This window comes from Dysidea avara, chromosome 8, assembly GCF_963678975.1.
Source record: "Dysidea avara chromosome 8, odDysAvar1.4, whole genome shotgun sequence".
Lineage (NCBI taxonomy): Eukaryota > Metazoa > Porifera > Demospongiae > Dictyoceratida > Dysideidae > Dysidea > Dysidea avara.
The window spans coordinates 8,089,506-8,105,756 of record NC_089279.1 but is presented as its reverse complement, the minus strand read 5'-3'; the positions used below and the strand labels follow the sequence as shown (position 1 = coordinate 8,105,756).

At 36.7% G+C, this 16,251-nt stretch overlaps 1 protein-coding gene across 1 annotated transcript; it reads right to left on the bottom strand.

The window, feature by feature from the left end:
- Positions 1-6,242: 6,242 nt before the first annotated feature.
- LOC136264726 (kelch domain-containing protein 8A-like) lies at positions 6,243-10,880 on the bottom strand. The gene is made up of 2 exons (XM_066059502.1): positions 10,446-10,880; positions 6,243-7,202 (listed from the first exon to the last, which is right to left on the bottom strand). The coding sequence occupies exons 1-2, from the start codon at positions 10,878-10,880 to the stop codon at positions 6,243-6,245; spliced, it is 1,395 nt and encodes a 464-aa protein (XP_065915574.1).
- Positions 10,881-16,251: the final 5,371 nt, after the last annotated feature.

Here is a 16,251-nt window from a genome sequence, read left to right as displayed (position 1 = left end):
TTTGATACATTGCAAGTATAAATAATTATTAATCCAGATCTCTCGCCTATAACCAGATCAAAGTAGCTTCTTACAAACTTCCATGGGCTGTTACAATACTTAGCTAGTTTTATTCATACAATCTCCAAATGATTATCTCTGAATGTGACCGAATTTTGGAAAATCATGCACCCTTATGGTATTTGAAACACAGCATTATAAGTTAAATTCCTACCCACTTAATGGTAGAATAAATTAAATATCGATACCTTGAATTACAAGAAATTTTTAAGAAATGTTTGAAAAGTGTTTTCTGCTATTAACAGCACCATGCTAGTTTCAAATTTTCTATTGTTTCAGGTGTGACCACAAAGGTGATTTTCCAAAATTCAGTCACAAATGGTTATTGATACTGAAACAGCCAAGCTGGGAAAAAAGGTGCAGTCCTCCCCCAAGGCCATCATTAGTTTATTCCTTGTATCCCGCCACCACCCACATCAATTTTTAGGTAGCCGCACCAAATTTTAATTATTTGATTATTGATCACATGAATGCACTATAAATATGGAGGGAGGCACAAAATGACTCAGCTGTTAAGGTAAATATAGCAGTATGGTAACTATAAGGGGTTGGAGTCCCTCCACTCTTGTTGAACAGGCTGCTTAATCTGCATCTTTCAAGATTGAGATACTCTAACAGAGCAGTCGTGTGCTCAGCCAGAGCAGTCAACTGTATAACTATAATCAATAATCACCTACTGCTTGTATCAGTTTTTGCTGCACTATAGGTAGATAGGTACGCACACACACACACACACACACACACACACACACACACACACACACACACACACACACACACACACACACACACACACACTTTTACGAAAACAATTTCAGTAAACCAGGCACGCGCCTGGTTTAAAAAGTTGCAAGATCAAAGATGGTAACCAAGAAATGGCTATGATGATGTGAATACTACTTGCACAGTTTTGACCATTCTGGGAAGAAGCGTGACCATATATTATCCTTCATGTAAAATTGTCCTTACAACAACAAATTACCATGGACTACACTGGCAAAGAAATCCAGTGGCATATCTAGACTCTCTGGTTTGGTAGGGCCAAGAGAAAAAACTGCCTGCTCACAGCCCTACACCAACTATTGTATCACTGATAAAGTACATAAAATCCTTATTTCTATAACTACATAATTTGCTACACTGCTTCTCTGAATAATGTGACTGCTTTATTAGAGTGGTTGATTATGACTGCTCTATTGGAGTATCTTGATCTCACATACAAATACCTCTGGCGTATGGAACCAAAATTCTTTGGTAGGACACAGGCCTACCCCTAGATATGACATTTAAGAAATGGTTAGCTTTACATGTGGTATCTTCTGTGTTTGTATGTAAATTCTGTACTGTGTGTTGTGTACAATAAGTACTAAGTAAACAGCTTTTCTGTGCTACATTTAATAGGAACAGTAGTCAGGATATTGATGGGCTATATACCATTGTGGAAGGTTGGCTGACATTAACCAGGGTAAAGTAGTTTAGAAAAATGTTTAGCTTTGACAAAGTATAAGCACATTTTTGGTGTTTCACTGGATAACCACAGCATTCAGCTACATGTAAAAAATGGAAGAGAAATTACATAAATGCATGGGAAATTATTGCTGGTTAACTACTCTAATACAAATATATACAACTGTTGACTACTCTTATAGAACATCCAGATAGGTGTTAATCAAGTCCACTGGCTAAAATTAAACTTTTTCTTTTGATGTCTGCGATGTTATCTCACAATTGTGCCAAACATTAACAGTCAAAATGTTATACCTTTTCATGTATGTTCTATAAATATTACAAATTCCTTGAAAATATGCTTTTGCCAAATATGCCAGCAACAATTCCCAGCATAATTAGTAATGTATCAATAATTATACCAGCACAACAAAACAATTTTTCAAGAATTTTAACTAAAATGTGCATTATACATGCCAAAGATGCAGTTAATCATGACACATTTATATCAAAACTTAACTGTTTCTTGGCTGATTATTCACACTTCATGGAACTGGTGTTGACATATACTTTAATAGAGTAGTCACTTACTCTAATACAGCAGTCAGGGACTATTGATATACTGTAATAAAACAGTCAATTTTTTAGCGTTATGCACATGGATTATGATTTTGAGCATAATAATAAGCTTGCTCAAAAGCAGTTGTTTTCAAAGCATATTTAATTAGCTCAAACCTAACTGAAAAACTTTTTAGAAAATAACTTTTGTATGAGCCAGTACTGCATGCAAAGCTTGTGGTACTTATGGGCTCCTGTTGATGATACCAAGGCAACAGAACAGAATGGAATTATGGAAATACATCATGCATGCACCTACATAATAAAATTATGTTATAAGACATAGAGATGATAATACCCTAAAGGAGTCTTAAAAGAAGGTGGAATATGAAAAATACATGCATCAACTCATAGGAACAATGCTATTATAATATACCAGTATACCCTGCCTATGTGTGTAATAGTTAAGCTTTAACGCAACCTCAACCTGTTTATATTACAACTTAATCACTCAATATCAAATGGACTCAACTCTAGGAAAAATTTTAATATATTGTGTTGGAGCACTTTTGATGCCTGGTACTCTCAACCTGCTAAGCAATGCCATATCTTTACTAATAGCTAAGAACAGCTAGGTTTGCCTATATTTGACATGTGTATATAGCACACATTTACAAATCCAGTTTAAATTACTATGACAATCTTATATAAGTTTTTGTGGTTCACATGAGCCAATCCATACAGTGTTAGTAAACTGCCCATCCTTATCAACACCTCCTATTACAATGATGGTATTAGTAGTGTTGTTTTAGTAAGGCGTTTGAGTTATAGCTGCAGATAGAAAAAAGCTTTAGTTACTATCATTTTAGTTACAGTTTTAGTTTAAGATGTTAGATTTTTATAGTCTTAGTTAAAGTTTTAGTTTTAGTTTTACCATCTTCAATACATTTTAGATATACAGTGGAACCTCAGTTATCCGGACCCCGATTCTCGGTTAACTGAACTAAGGCAAATGACTGCTCTATTAGAGTAGTTAGTGACTGTTCTATTAGGGTACAGATTCTTTTTAATCTTTATGCTGTTTTAAGGTTATTTATACACAGTTTCAGAGATACAGACTTTTCAGACTTATGGACCACCCGTGGTCCCAAGGGGTTCGGATAGCTGAGGTTCCACTGTAGTTTTAGTTTTAGATGCTAGATTTTTATAGTTTTAGTTAAAGTTTTAATTTTAGTTACAGTAAGATCTTCAATACGTTTTAAATATAGTTTTAATTTTAGATGCTAGATTTTTATATAAAGTTTTAGTTTTAGTTGCCGTCTTCAATACATTTTAATTATAGTTTTAGTTCTTAGAGTTTTAGTTTCAGTTATCCATATGGTACCATTTAAAACAAATACCATAGTACTAAATATGATCATTTGGTCTTTTCTGGCCAAAAATATCACTGCTGCACATATACCCACAGGGCTTTTCGATTTAGATGCTATGTAAGTCAGTTTATATGTTAGTTGCAATGATTTATTCAAATGGAGATTCAACAAGGTTAATGTTGGGAGGTATGCAATAATGACGTTACTTACTGACAGCTTGTAGTTGATGATCAGGTAGATGCAAATGGGTTCCACAATGCAAAGTAGGCAGGAAACGGGGAACATTATAATCAGGATAACTCCATTATAATCAGGATAACTCTCAAAAGTATGCGTCAGAAAAGAGTGCACAGATGGCCACATGGAAAGTTGGAAAAAGTTTGTCCCCGCCCAAAGCCATATAGATCTAAAAGACTGCATTCATAATATGTGTATATATAGTGAATATATAAGGAGTGCAAATGATAATAAAACAAACAAAAATCATAAGCTAAATATATAAAGGATAAATGTCAGACTGGGAGAGGATATGCACCCACATACGAGACTCATGGGGTAGAATTCCATGAGTTGCCTCCAACTCAAAGGTTAGCTTGAGGTGTGATAGTGCAGGGTTTTGTTAGGATTGGTAGGATGATGTTAGAAATTCCTGTGGAATCAAATATAAGAGAACTGTGGAACCCTGCACAACTTACCATAACAACCACCATCATTAGACAGTGGTGGACAAGTGCCACATGGCAAACGGCAGTGTTTGTGTTATTGTATCGAGTATATAGTGCTGTGTGATTATTATTTATTATTAATACTTTACAGTGACCAGCACTGAAGGTCTGATAATCGTGAATAATCAATTATCATGAAAAGTCATTATCGTTATCGAGAAAATTTTCATTATCGTATTACCGTGATAACAGGAAATTTCCAGATACTTCTGTAAACTCCATGTGGCCAACCTGAAATGAGACAATGTTATAATTCCAGGTATAATTCTAACTAGACTCTAATACTTTTAATTTTTTTGTCATAATACTGGTTTCCAGATATAGCTATAAAGCAAGCACAACTGCATAATCAATGACTAGGCTTGCGCTAATTATGCTACAGTAGCATGATTTCGAGCATAATAGGCTAGCAAAAGCATCAAGCATTATGCACCTATCAATGTTAAGCCCCACTACTCCCCTCCCGGGCTTACTAGGGGATTATTGGGGGATTTTGACCTGATTTGATCTGAAACTCTGCTCCACTCGAGGCTCCACTAGTGGGGCATTTGACCGCTCGAAAGTTTAGGCATTTGTTTTAACTTGCAAGCTAAAGGAATTGACCTGTTTCCTAAAGTGCCTAACAGCCATACTACATGGAGATTTGACCACTAGTTGCTCCCCCATGGGTGGAGAATTTGATTTTTCAAAAAGTCAAATCCCCACCATTTCCCCCACTACGCCCGGGAGGGGGTAGGTGGGGGATAACATTGATAGGTGCATTATACCAACATAATAGGACGATTTTCAAGAATCGCCAAAAATACTGCACAACATGAACACACTGCACATTATTACTGCATGTCGTATCAAAAACCTTGCAGTGTTATTGTCTTTACTATTTCTTGACTGATTATTCACACTTGATGGATACAAGATCGAGATACTCTAATAGAGCAGTCACTTACTCTAATACAGCAGTCAGGAAATGCAGATATACTCTAATAAAACAGTCAGCTCTCAAGCATAATCTTGATTTTGAGAATATAATTTTGAGCATAATAGGCTGGATTTTTGAGCACTGCTCAAAGGCATAATAGGCAATTTTCAAAACATAATTCGCTCAAGCCTATCAATGATATCAAGCCTATCAACAGTGATAATTATTAGAGTTATTTACAGTATCTATTTAGTATCGTAATAATCATGATCATGAGATGCATTATTGCAATAACAAAAATTTCATTATCGCACAGTCCTAGTAACTATTGAGTGCTAAAAATAACACCTGCAAAATTAAAATATATAATAAGTTTGCTTGTTTGTTACGGCAAAACATATACTAAATGTTTCTGATAATACAAGATACACAGCGTGACAATTAAGGTGCCAAGATAGACATGGTAAGCACAATAAGGTACCAAAATCAAAACGATTCGCTGTAGCAAATGCCAAAAAAATTGTAGTAAATATGAAGACTGATTTAGCAGTCAGTGCATGCCACCCTTCAATAATTAGATGCAGTTACATTCTTTCAACCCACCATGTTTGGTTTATGCAATAATGAATGCAGTAGCTTACCTACATGATTTTTTCACAGAACAAGTATAATACAGTGCACATGATTTCACTAATTTTAAAAGAGCTCTTATTATTAAATTCTGTGATAGTTTAAGTTAGCTACATCCTGCTTGACAACATTGCAGTTGTAACTTTTTTAGCATTAAACCCTTGTGATGATTATTAAATATCTTTATAGCAAAACACTTTTAGTTACTTTTATATACACTGGCAGATATAGTATGTGTATAGTGAATACTTAGCTATAATGTGTTACTACAATATAGCATGGTACTACCATTTAAGGTATTACAGTATATCTCACTATCACACTTCACAGTACCCAACATATGGGGACAAAAAAGTGATGTGTTGTGCTGGAAGCATCTTTGATGCCTGGTGCAGTCAAGCTGCTAGTTAACCTTGTAAACTTGTGGTGTTAAATAGCTAAACAAAGGTTTGCTAGTTGACACATTTACAAAACCAATTGAATTACTAGCACAATAATTTAAATATAACCAAAGTTTACACTGACAGCTAGCTACATACATGCAAGTTTTTGTGGTTCACGTGAGCCAATCCATACAGTGTTAGTAAACTGCCCATCCTCATCAACACCTCCTATTACAATGATGGTATCAGACATGCTAACTACAACAGGAGCAACTCTTGGAGAAGGAATTTGCTCTATAACTTTCCAGCTGTGATTTAGCTTGTTTAGCACATAAATGTCACTAGTGTGTAAATAAAAGTAGACTCCTATCTTCTTCCTCCCTCCAACAACCAGAAGTTCTTTACCTTGTGTACTTACAGGAAATGATCGGTTCCATGGAGTACTTAGATCAGAATTCCACTTTATTTTTTTACTGCTTAGCATACCCAATGAAGTAGTATATACTTTAGATGATGAACTGTCTTGACTTCCCCCTCCTAACAGATAAATGGTATTGTCTGCTATTGTCGCCTGGAGTGAACAGAGTGGTGATGGTAGGTCACCGGTTGCATACCACTGTCCTGAAATAATGTCAAACACTTCTGTGGAGGCTAATGGCTGTTGGTCATTATCTTTGCCTCCAGCTACCAATAAATTCTGCAGATGACTAACAGCTGTGGCAAGACATCTTGGAGTAATCATCTTGGTGTAGTACTTCAGTTGATTGTTATTGTCTAGTAAAAAAATTCTGTTAGTGACATAACTACATCTATCCTTTCCTCCAACAATCATTAACTGGCTATCAAAAAAGGTCATTGCAAACCAGTGATAAGGTACATTGATAGGAGAAGGACTCCAACAGTTCTCTTTTGGATCATATATATCTATCCTGTGTGACGGCTTTGTTAATCCACAGTCATTACCTCCTCCAATATAAATCTTTCCTTTGTATAATATGGCATTATGGTATCCACTACACACTGGTGCAGAAGCTCCCTCTTTCCATTTTATGGGAGCTGGACCACTGAGCATATCTGATTTGAAGGGCTGTTTGAGTGCCACCTGTTCCTACAAAATACAATATAGTGTAAGTCATTAACAAGCTTGTAGATTATAGTGTGTAGTGTACACAAGAGAACACAGTATGGGTACTCAGCAGACAATAAACACAGATTAATAGTATGAAATTAATTTTAAAAGGTTCACGATGGTAAACAATATATGCTTCAAAACCAGCCAGCTAAGTAGAAATAGCTGGTCTGGAATGTTTCTTCATTGTAGTCAACAAAAACATAATGTTTAGTTACATACACATGATGGGCTTTGTTTGCTGACAGACTACCAGAATCCTATAGAAACTTTAAAAAAGAATCTGTGAAATTTTTGTTTTGAAATATCCTTTTTGAAAGGAAATTGTTCTCAACTGAGCCATGTGATAGATACATCGAATTATTGAGTCATTGTAAGACTTATTGAGATAAGGGTGACAGGTTTATTAATCTAAATAATGGTAAACTTCCGTAAATTACTAAAACTAATGTTTGTTTTACTTCTTTCTAATCATTTGCTCATTTTACCGGTTACAGGTTACGATGTTGGCAGTTAACTAAATCCACATTTGTTTCAATTATAGATATGTTAATTGATCAAGTTTAAGTTCATTGAGATAATGTCTAAATTTGATACCACACACCTCTATCCTCAACCCAACAGAGCTATTGATAATGGGATCACTTACTTTATGAAGACTTTAATCAGCAATAGAATCAACATTATTAGCCCTTTTTTTTGCTGGATATTGCTCATGCAGATGCAGAGATGGACATTAATATTTGTGCATATTTTTACTAGATAGATACAATCCTGGACAGTGAGTGGAGCCACAGCAAATTAGTCAGACTGCTATTTACAGTAGTGAATAGGGTAGCAATGAAAACACCAATAGAATATTGTTAGTACAGTATTTGCTTTGGTCTTATTCATCTCTTGTCAGTTACCATCCCAACCACAGCAACCTGCAGTAACCTAAGGTGCAGTCTGGGTTGTATTGTGACCATGTAAAGGAAATTGTTATATGGTCTTAATCAGTGAGTTGAACTCCAGTATCTGAACTAACAACCAAAGAAGTTCTAAGTTCCAAGGCACTTGTCTATAACCTCTATATATATACCCAGCTGCAAAAAGAAAATGGATTTATCTTAGACTGCATGCACTAGATGAAACAATATCTATTATCAACACTTTATTTAATATAAAGGAAGTCTCACCCAGAAGAAATCCCCATGTTATCATATACAGCATGCCACAATAGTGATTCAACTATTCAGATCTGTTACAGTGATTCTATTATTGACTGACAAAGCCTCAGATTCCATTCCAGTGCATAGTTACAGACAGTATGTTTAGACTGAGAAGCTCCTGTATAACTGAATGATATTGTTACAGGAATAACCCGTTACTATAAATAACACATTATGTAACAATTCTTATATTTTTGGGTGCATTTCTATTCACAGTTTATTACATAACAAAGTAATAATACTATACCTAATGCACAGTAATATATTTACGTAATGCTCTATACGATCATGAGTTAGAGTACATTTGTAGTCGAAAGTATGAAGAGTACTGTTATTGTATATAGCTGGTCAGTTGGCTATAACAAAAGGTAACTCGATGTAATGTGTAAGTTACTGGGTAATAAGGTGTTGTGACATATTATTACATTGCTGTAGAAGTAAGTAGCTATATAAGTAATACTCCTGCAGAGGTGCCAAAGATTAAGAAGTAAGCAAAAGCAATCGAATGAACAAGAGAATCTGTATTACTTTATGCATAGTTGATTTCAGTTGTAGGATTAGATTCAATGTGGTGATCTCAAAATGAATCTTCAACCTGTATTCTAAATGAAGGAATCTATAATATTTCAACACATTATGTCATTTTCTATCATAGCCAATACTATATACATTATCCATACTTCTTGGTGCTTGAATGCAAAAGGATATTGATTTCAGAGCTTACATTGCATTGGTCGTGCAGTTATACACATGTTGGAAATAACCTATAGTATAGGGTTATGATACATTCTTTGACTTCTGTACCAAGTAAAAATATTACAATTAAGGCATGAATTTGTCATTAGTATATGTGACTACAACACCACATGCCATAACCAAACACCTTGATGAAAGCAAGTAGCTAAAACTTTCTCGACCACAAATCATTTCTCAGCATAAAGCTCATTTTCCACCTCTAATTGTAGAAGTAAATGAACCTTTCTCAACTTCCAAATCACTTTTTCAAAACTACTGAATACAATAATTTAACTAGCTGGACTTGTACCTGCCTATATGATATAGGTTGACAGTTTATTATCTAAACCATGTAGATAGGATCACCTCCAATTGTTTTGAAGATTGCCCCTGCATGATCACAAAACTATTGCAAAAATAATTGCTTGTAGTACAATATTTTTTTAAATATCACACAGGTTGTGCATGCCGATAGCGCAAAAATCATGTATTGTGAATAAAAGCAATCAACTTTGCCTGGCCTACAGCTAGCAACCTCCCATGACCTACCCACAAATGACTTGTTCGCAATCTCAAGCTTCACAGTTGGCTTCATCCACTGTCTAATCACAGCTTACTACAAAATAATTGAATGGTGTGTTAAACGAATTGAATAATGTCACGCCACCTGAAGAGGTGAATATCTGAATAGTCATTTCAGAATATCAGACTGTAAAATCATAACTATAATTTACTTACTAGCTAGCTACGTACTACATATAAACTGGATACTTATGCACTTGTCAATTTCATACCCCACCCCCCCACCCCCGGGCGTCCCCACACCCCAGGTGGGGATTTGACATTGCTTCTTGTCCCCACCCCTGGGGCAATTGACAATTGTCCAATTCACTGACCGATTTTCGGTAGTTACATTTCTAAACAATAAAATCGCACTCGCTATAATTTTTATACTAGCTAGCTACAGGGCAGGTTTATTACTAGTCGTGTGTATGAAATATGCGCTTAATCATCCTTGAGGTGTTGTCAAATCCCCTACTATGGGGGTGGGGACATAGTGGGGATTTGACAGCCGATTTTGCCCCAGTAGTGGGGAATTTGACACCGCGATTTGTCAAATCCCCTGTATTCCCCCACCCTCCCCGGGGGTGGGGGGTGGGGCATGAAATTGACAAGTGCATTAGTGTCTGGACACTTAACAGCTGCAGAATTCTTCTACTTTACATGCCATAGTTGAAGCAATAAACAGTTAATCTGAACACACCCGAGCTCGCACCTGAGTGATCTTCATCCATCGAGCACTCCTGGGATTACCACAATTTGCACATGAGTGGACATTCGTAGAGTTTCCAGTTCCACAAAAGTCACACTGAATATTGCATAGAGCTCTACTGTCAGTAAACGTCTTAGGTTGGGGCACAAGGGACTGCGGGCTCGGAGGATATACAATGGATCCGCCGGATTGTGTCCGAAATCGTGAAGCAATTTTATTCCGTGCAGGAGGCTTCATTGGTGGAGGGGGTGGACACGATCTTGTCTTTCCTCGGGTAAGTTTTAGTGACGGATCATACATATGACGAAGCTTAGTGCCAGATCCTAAAGATGGTCTCTTGAGTTTCTGTGCAGAGCTGATTGTTGACCATTCACAACTGACTCTATCTTCGAAATCTCTTATGACATCAGACACGTGCACTTCGAATTCATTATTCATGTTTTCAGCTTATTTGATCAGTACCAGCAATCTTCCAAGTTTTAAATCAATTCCTATAGGGTAATCCCTATAGTCATTTTTATTGTGCGCTTGCGCACTTTCCCGCAATCACCTACCGGGGTTTTCAAGTCCGTTGTCCTATTATAATTGCGCATGCGCTAAAAACCTACCAGCCGAAGGGCCATTCACTGGTGATAAAGGAGTCACAACAACACAGTGAGTAACAGTTTTATCACATTTACAATCATCCATCATAATAGGGCACACACAGTTACCTGATCTCACTTGAATCTGCCATTTCTTTCGCACTGCTAAGCGCATGCGCCAAAATACATAGGACAACGGACTTGAAAACCCCGGTAAGCCACAATCAATGTTGATGGCACTATATGGGTGCCACGTCAACCCCAAGGGCATCTCGACCCAGGATATCAGAGAGATTGGAAGGACATTGCAACGTCACTAATTTAGGAGGGCTTCCTATAATAGGGTTTCCAACTCAAAATAGGAAGGTACTTCTTTTGTTGTTTCTTACTAGTTAGTGGTGATTTTCACACAAGATAAAGCAAACAATTGCTAATTTATTATTGGATTGCTTGTAGCATTGAGTATCAGCATAAGTTTACCACACAAAAACATACAACTCACGTGACTAAAAATATCATAATAGCTAGTTAAATTGGGCTACTTATTAGAAATCATTGTATTGTAGGGTGACCAGTCACAATTAGCTAGTGTATTTTCTTGCCTTATAATGAAGACTTTTCTACATCTTGTAGTGTTATAGCACATCCTTTATAGCTGCAATGGGATTGTTGGCCACGTGACCACTTTTTGGGTATTTGCAGTTAAAACTGCACTGATATTGAAAAGTAATAGACAGTTTAATAATATTTTAGCCCAGAAACAACATGGTAACTGTGCCAAAGCCATATCACTCTGCGAAACATGTGAAAATGACCACGCCTTTCTCAATTAAATGTAGTTATTATAAAAATCTCTTAAATTGTTACAGCAACAGATTTTTTGAGGTACTCAAAGTATTCAGAATAGTCATGTTCATAAGTAGTGATAATGGAGGGGGTATAGGGGCTATGACCCTCCGGTCAATACTTGTAACAAATACTCTAATAGAACAGTCAACCACTCTATTAGTGCAACTATATTTGATTTTCCGTTAAACTGTAAGTGACTACTTAGTTTACACAGTCAAAATAATAACCTTTATGACCATGGACATATTTAGGCATGCATAAACACTTATATTAGATCATAATTTTGTAATAGATTGCATATTTTTAACAGGGCTGTTTTGCATTTCAATTTCCCTTCACCTCATATTACCTCATATTATATTGTTAACACACTGTAATCATAAGATAGTACAACAGACTGTTTCTTCATTCATTGTTAGGGTTCTGACAGGAATCACCTGCCTTGCATTTGCAGTACTTGCAGCACAAGAGTCCAGCTACCCTACAGCGACATCCATTCTTGTGAGTACATTTGCCACATGTACAGGGATCTGGTAGACCTTCAGGTTTTGATATAACTATCTTAGGAACCAGCACAATGCCTCTTCTTTCAAAGCCAAAAGTTTCAGCTGTCAAAATTGTGCTAGCATCACGAAATGGAGCCTGGACCCATAGCTGCTGTTGGTAATAGGCTCTCTGGATATGTTTTCTTGCATTTGCTGAAGTACAAGGTGTTTTCTCAAAATCCATCTTGAGAGCATTGCTATTGAATGCAGCAAGGTGCATTTCATCAAATGTTTCGTGATCTGTTAAACACCTTACCAGGAATGTCTCTGCCATTTGTACTACATGTTCTGTCAGCTGTGGGCAGTCAAAATTTACAATCAGCAAAGAATTTTCTGGCTTCTGAATGGCTTTCAAAGCTGCAAGTTTAGTTGATACTTTACTAGTAGTATCACATCTAGTCAGTGCATGAAGTGCAGGCAGGCATTTTGTGAACTCTTCTCCCAGTGCTCCACAGATGTCATGAAGTGGTAGTGCTGACCTATTCATTCCTGAATTGCACACCAGCCAGAGCTCCCAGAGGCCAAGATTTCTCCAGTTGACTGTTAGGTGATACAACAGGCACACAAAGACATCTGTATCACCTGATGACAGTGTAATGGATGTAGGCCCTGAGTTCCTGACCGGTGACTTAAAATGACCTGTACATGGAACATCATTCTGTCATCAGCTCCTCGTGTGCAGTTGAGTCTAGGAAATGGGGAAGCACACTCAATTCTTAACAACCATGCCTGTGGTGATGTACCAAGGTATAGAGGTTTGTTTCCTTTGTAATTGGATTTGAGCCAGTTGACATAGAATGTCTGGAAAGCAGTCTTGCTAATAGAAGATGACCAAAAGTTTTCTAACACCACTGGAATTTTTTGGTTTGGCAAAATCCTATCAAGGACCACCATCTCTGTGGTATTTCTTCTTGCTCTTTAAGCATTCTTAATGCTGTCTTCATCAAAAAACAAGATGAGTTTCTGCCCAACTTTAGTGATGGTAGATGTCAAGGCTAAAGCAAAATCATAAAATGTCTTAACTGGAAGATTAAGCTTCTTTACAGGGATCTTTCTCACCAAGGCCATAAAGTCAATAACAATGGCATGAGTTGGTGGGGGAGTTTCTAGTCTTTTTTTATCTATTAATGGGCACAACTTAAGCAGTTCAGTGCCAAGTTGAGATTTAGTACTCTTCTTCAAATAACCATTTTTGTCCACCAAAAAGCTTAAGAATGCAGAATTGGTAATCTCATGCTGTAGCAGCTCCTCAACAGTGAACCCTCTGTGACACCCATACTCAATAAACATGAGAGCTTTAATTGTCTCGCTTTTAAGATCTAATTTGGAATTTAAATCCTGGAAAGCAGTGGTGTTAGATCTATTACAAAACTATGATCTAATATATGTGTTTATGCATGCCTAAATATGTCCATGGTCATAAAGGTTATTATTTTGACTGTGTAAACTAAGTAGTCACTTACAGTTTAATGAGAAATTAAATTTGGTTGCACTAATAGAGTGGTTGACTGTTCTATTAGAGTATTTGTTACAAGTATTGACCAATAAAAGTGGGAGGGTCATAGCCCCTATGCCCCCTCCATTATCACTACCTATGAACATGACTATTCTGAATACTTTGAGTATCTCAAAAATTCTGTTGCTCTAACAATTAAAGAAGTTTTTAAAATAAGTATGTGTAATTGAGAACGGCATGATCATTTTCACATGTTTCGCAGAGTGATACGGCTTCGGCACAGTTACCATGTTGTTCCTGGGGGTAAAATTACCCTGAAACAGTTGAGATACTCGCTCCTAAATTAAGTGCATACAAAACTTTGTCAGGTCCTCTATTACTAGATGAATAAAAAATTGGAAATTTTAAAATAAGAATAGGGATCGTCGCTGAAAAAAGCCACAAAACAAGAAGGGATTGCTGGGGTGGTAATGTAAACCACAAATCCCTATTTTGATTCAGTCATAAATCTTTACTTAGTCATTTTGAGGTAAGTCAAAATAGGGATTTGTGGTTTACATTACCACCGACAGAGTCAAAATAGGGATTTGTGGTTTACATTACCACCGACAGAGAGTCAAAATAGGGATTTGTGGTTTACATTACCACCCCAGTGATCCCTTCTTGTTTAGTGGCTTTTTTCAGCGACGATCCCTATTCTTATTTTAAAATTTCCAATTTTTTATTCATCTAGTTTGTGTACTTTTTATTAATTCAGTAATGGATTATGAAGAAGACTGTTATGAATTGTGTAATTTTGCATTCTGCATACTAACACCGTCAACATTTCAGTACACACATGAAACTGATCAAATTGCAATGTGCATACAGACTGAGAGTTTCCTAATATGAGCTACAATGTACATTACTGGTGCCTTTAATAGCTGTCAAATTCAGTGCAAGGATTGTTGTTATACACTTGACTGCATTATACATCAGGGTGAACTCCCTTCAGACTGGAATAGGGCATATGTAACACCAGTATACAAGAAAGGCCCGTGTACTAATCCATCGAACTATAGACCTATATCATTGACTAGTATTTGGTGCAAGTTGTTGGAACATATCATCTCCTCAGCAATATCTTCTCACGCTATTGACTACAATATCATGTGTACAAATTAACTTGGATTTCCTTGATTGATAATGAAAACTGTGGTGAATAGTGTAATTTTGCATTCTGCATAGTAATGCTGTTAACGTTTCAGTACAGACATGAAACTGATCAAATTGCAATGTGCATACAGACTGAGAGTCTCCCAATATGAGCTACAATTTACATTACTGGTGCCTTTAATAGCTGTCAAATTCAGTGCAAGGATTGTTGTTATACACTTGACTGCATTATTAGAGTATTTACATGACTGCCCTATTAGAGTATTTAATCTGGATAACCCGCCCACGTACAATAATCACGGAGCGAAAAAACCACCTTGCAACAAAGTCATCAGCCCAGATTAAGCTTCCTGGCCTATACTGAGTTTAATAAAGACAGATTCTATTAGCCACAAGTAGCGCACACCAAAAAATTTAACTCTGAGTGCGATCGTGTATGGCTTCTCGAGCGTAATGGTGTTTTGGAAAGCCGAAGAAACGGCTCGGTTTGGGCTGTTCCCATCCGAAAATGAAATCAAAAATAGGTCATGGACATGAAGAAGGACTCGGTAAGCATGGCTATATAGTTTTTAGCACGAAAAAGTGGATAACTTTTGCTGTACATGAGTGAAACAAAATAATATTATGAATAATAAGTATACTAAGGCCCCTATTCGGTGATTATTAGTTTCTCATCCAGCCTTTCTAATTATTATGATGCGGGCGGGAGGGTATTACCATTATGCCATTATTTTATAATATTAACACACTGATGTACAGACCTTGTCCAAATTGTCTTTCTTTCTTATTAAAAACATTTCCTTCACCAGCTGATTCTACTTTTCGTGATCGCCAACTGTTTTTCGACAGTCAACTGAAAGCCTGCTTTGATGAAGTCGATAGAGCACGATTGCAACTGGCACTGCAGCAATTTGCTAAGGAAAACAACAGTTCTCCTGGTGATATATAGCGAATTGTAGCGTTCATCAACAAAAATTATAACAGTTTGGTATCACGTGTTCTTCTGAGCATGCGCAGAGTAAATAATGGCTTACCATGCGGTAGCTTAAGAAGGATGCGGGCGGTGGATGAGAAACTAATAATCACCAAATAGGGGCCTAATAATATGACTGAACAAACTGGCAAATTTCAGTTTTGTCTGAAATACACATACTGTTTCCTTTTCACTTGATACTTACTAGTGGACCAATATTCATTGCAAATAACCACCAGAGGGTGGT

Excerpts from the sequence above, each read along its gene's own strand:
- LOC136264726 (XM_066059502.1), bottom strand. The coding sequence starts at position 10,880 with ATGAATAATGAATTCGAAGTGCACGTGTCTGATGTCATAAGAGATTTC. Across the intron at positions 7,203-10,445 it reads GATGGATGAAGATCACTCAG|GAACAGGTGGCACTCAAACA; the intron begins GTGCGAGCTCGG and ends TGTATTTTGTAG.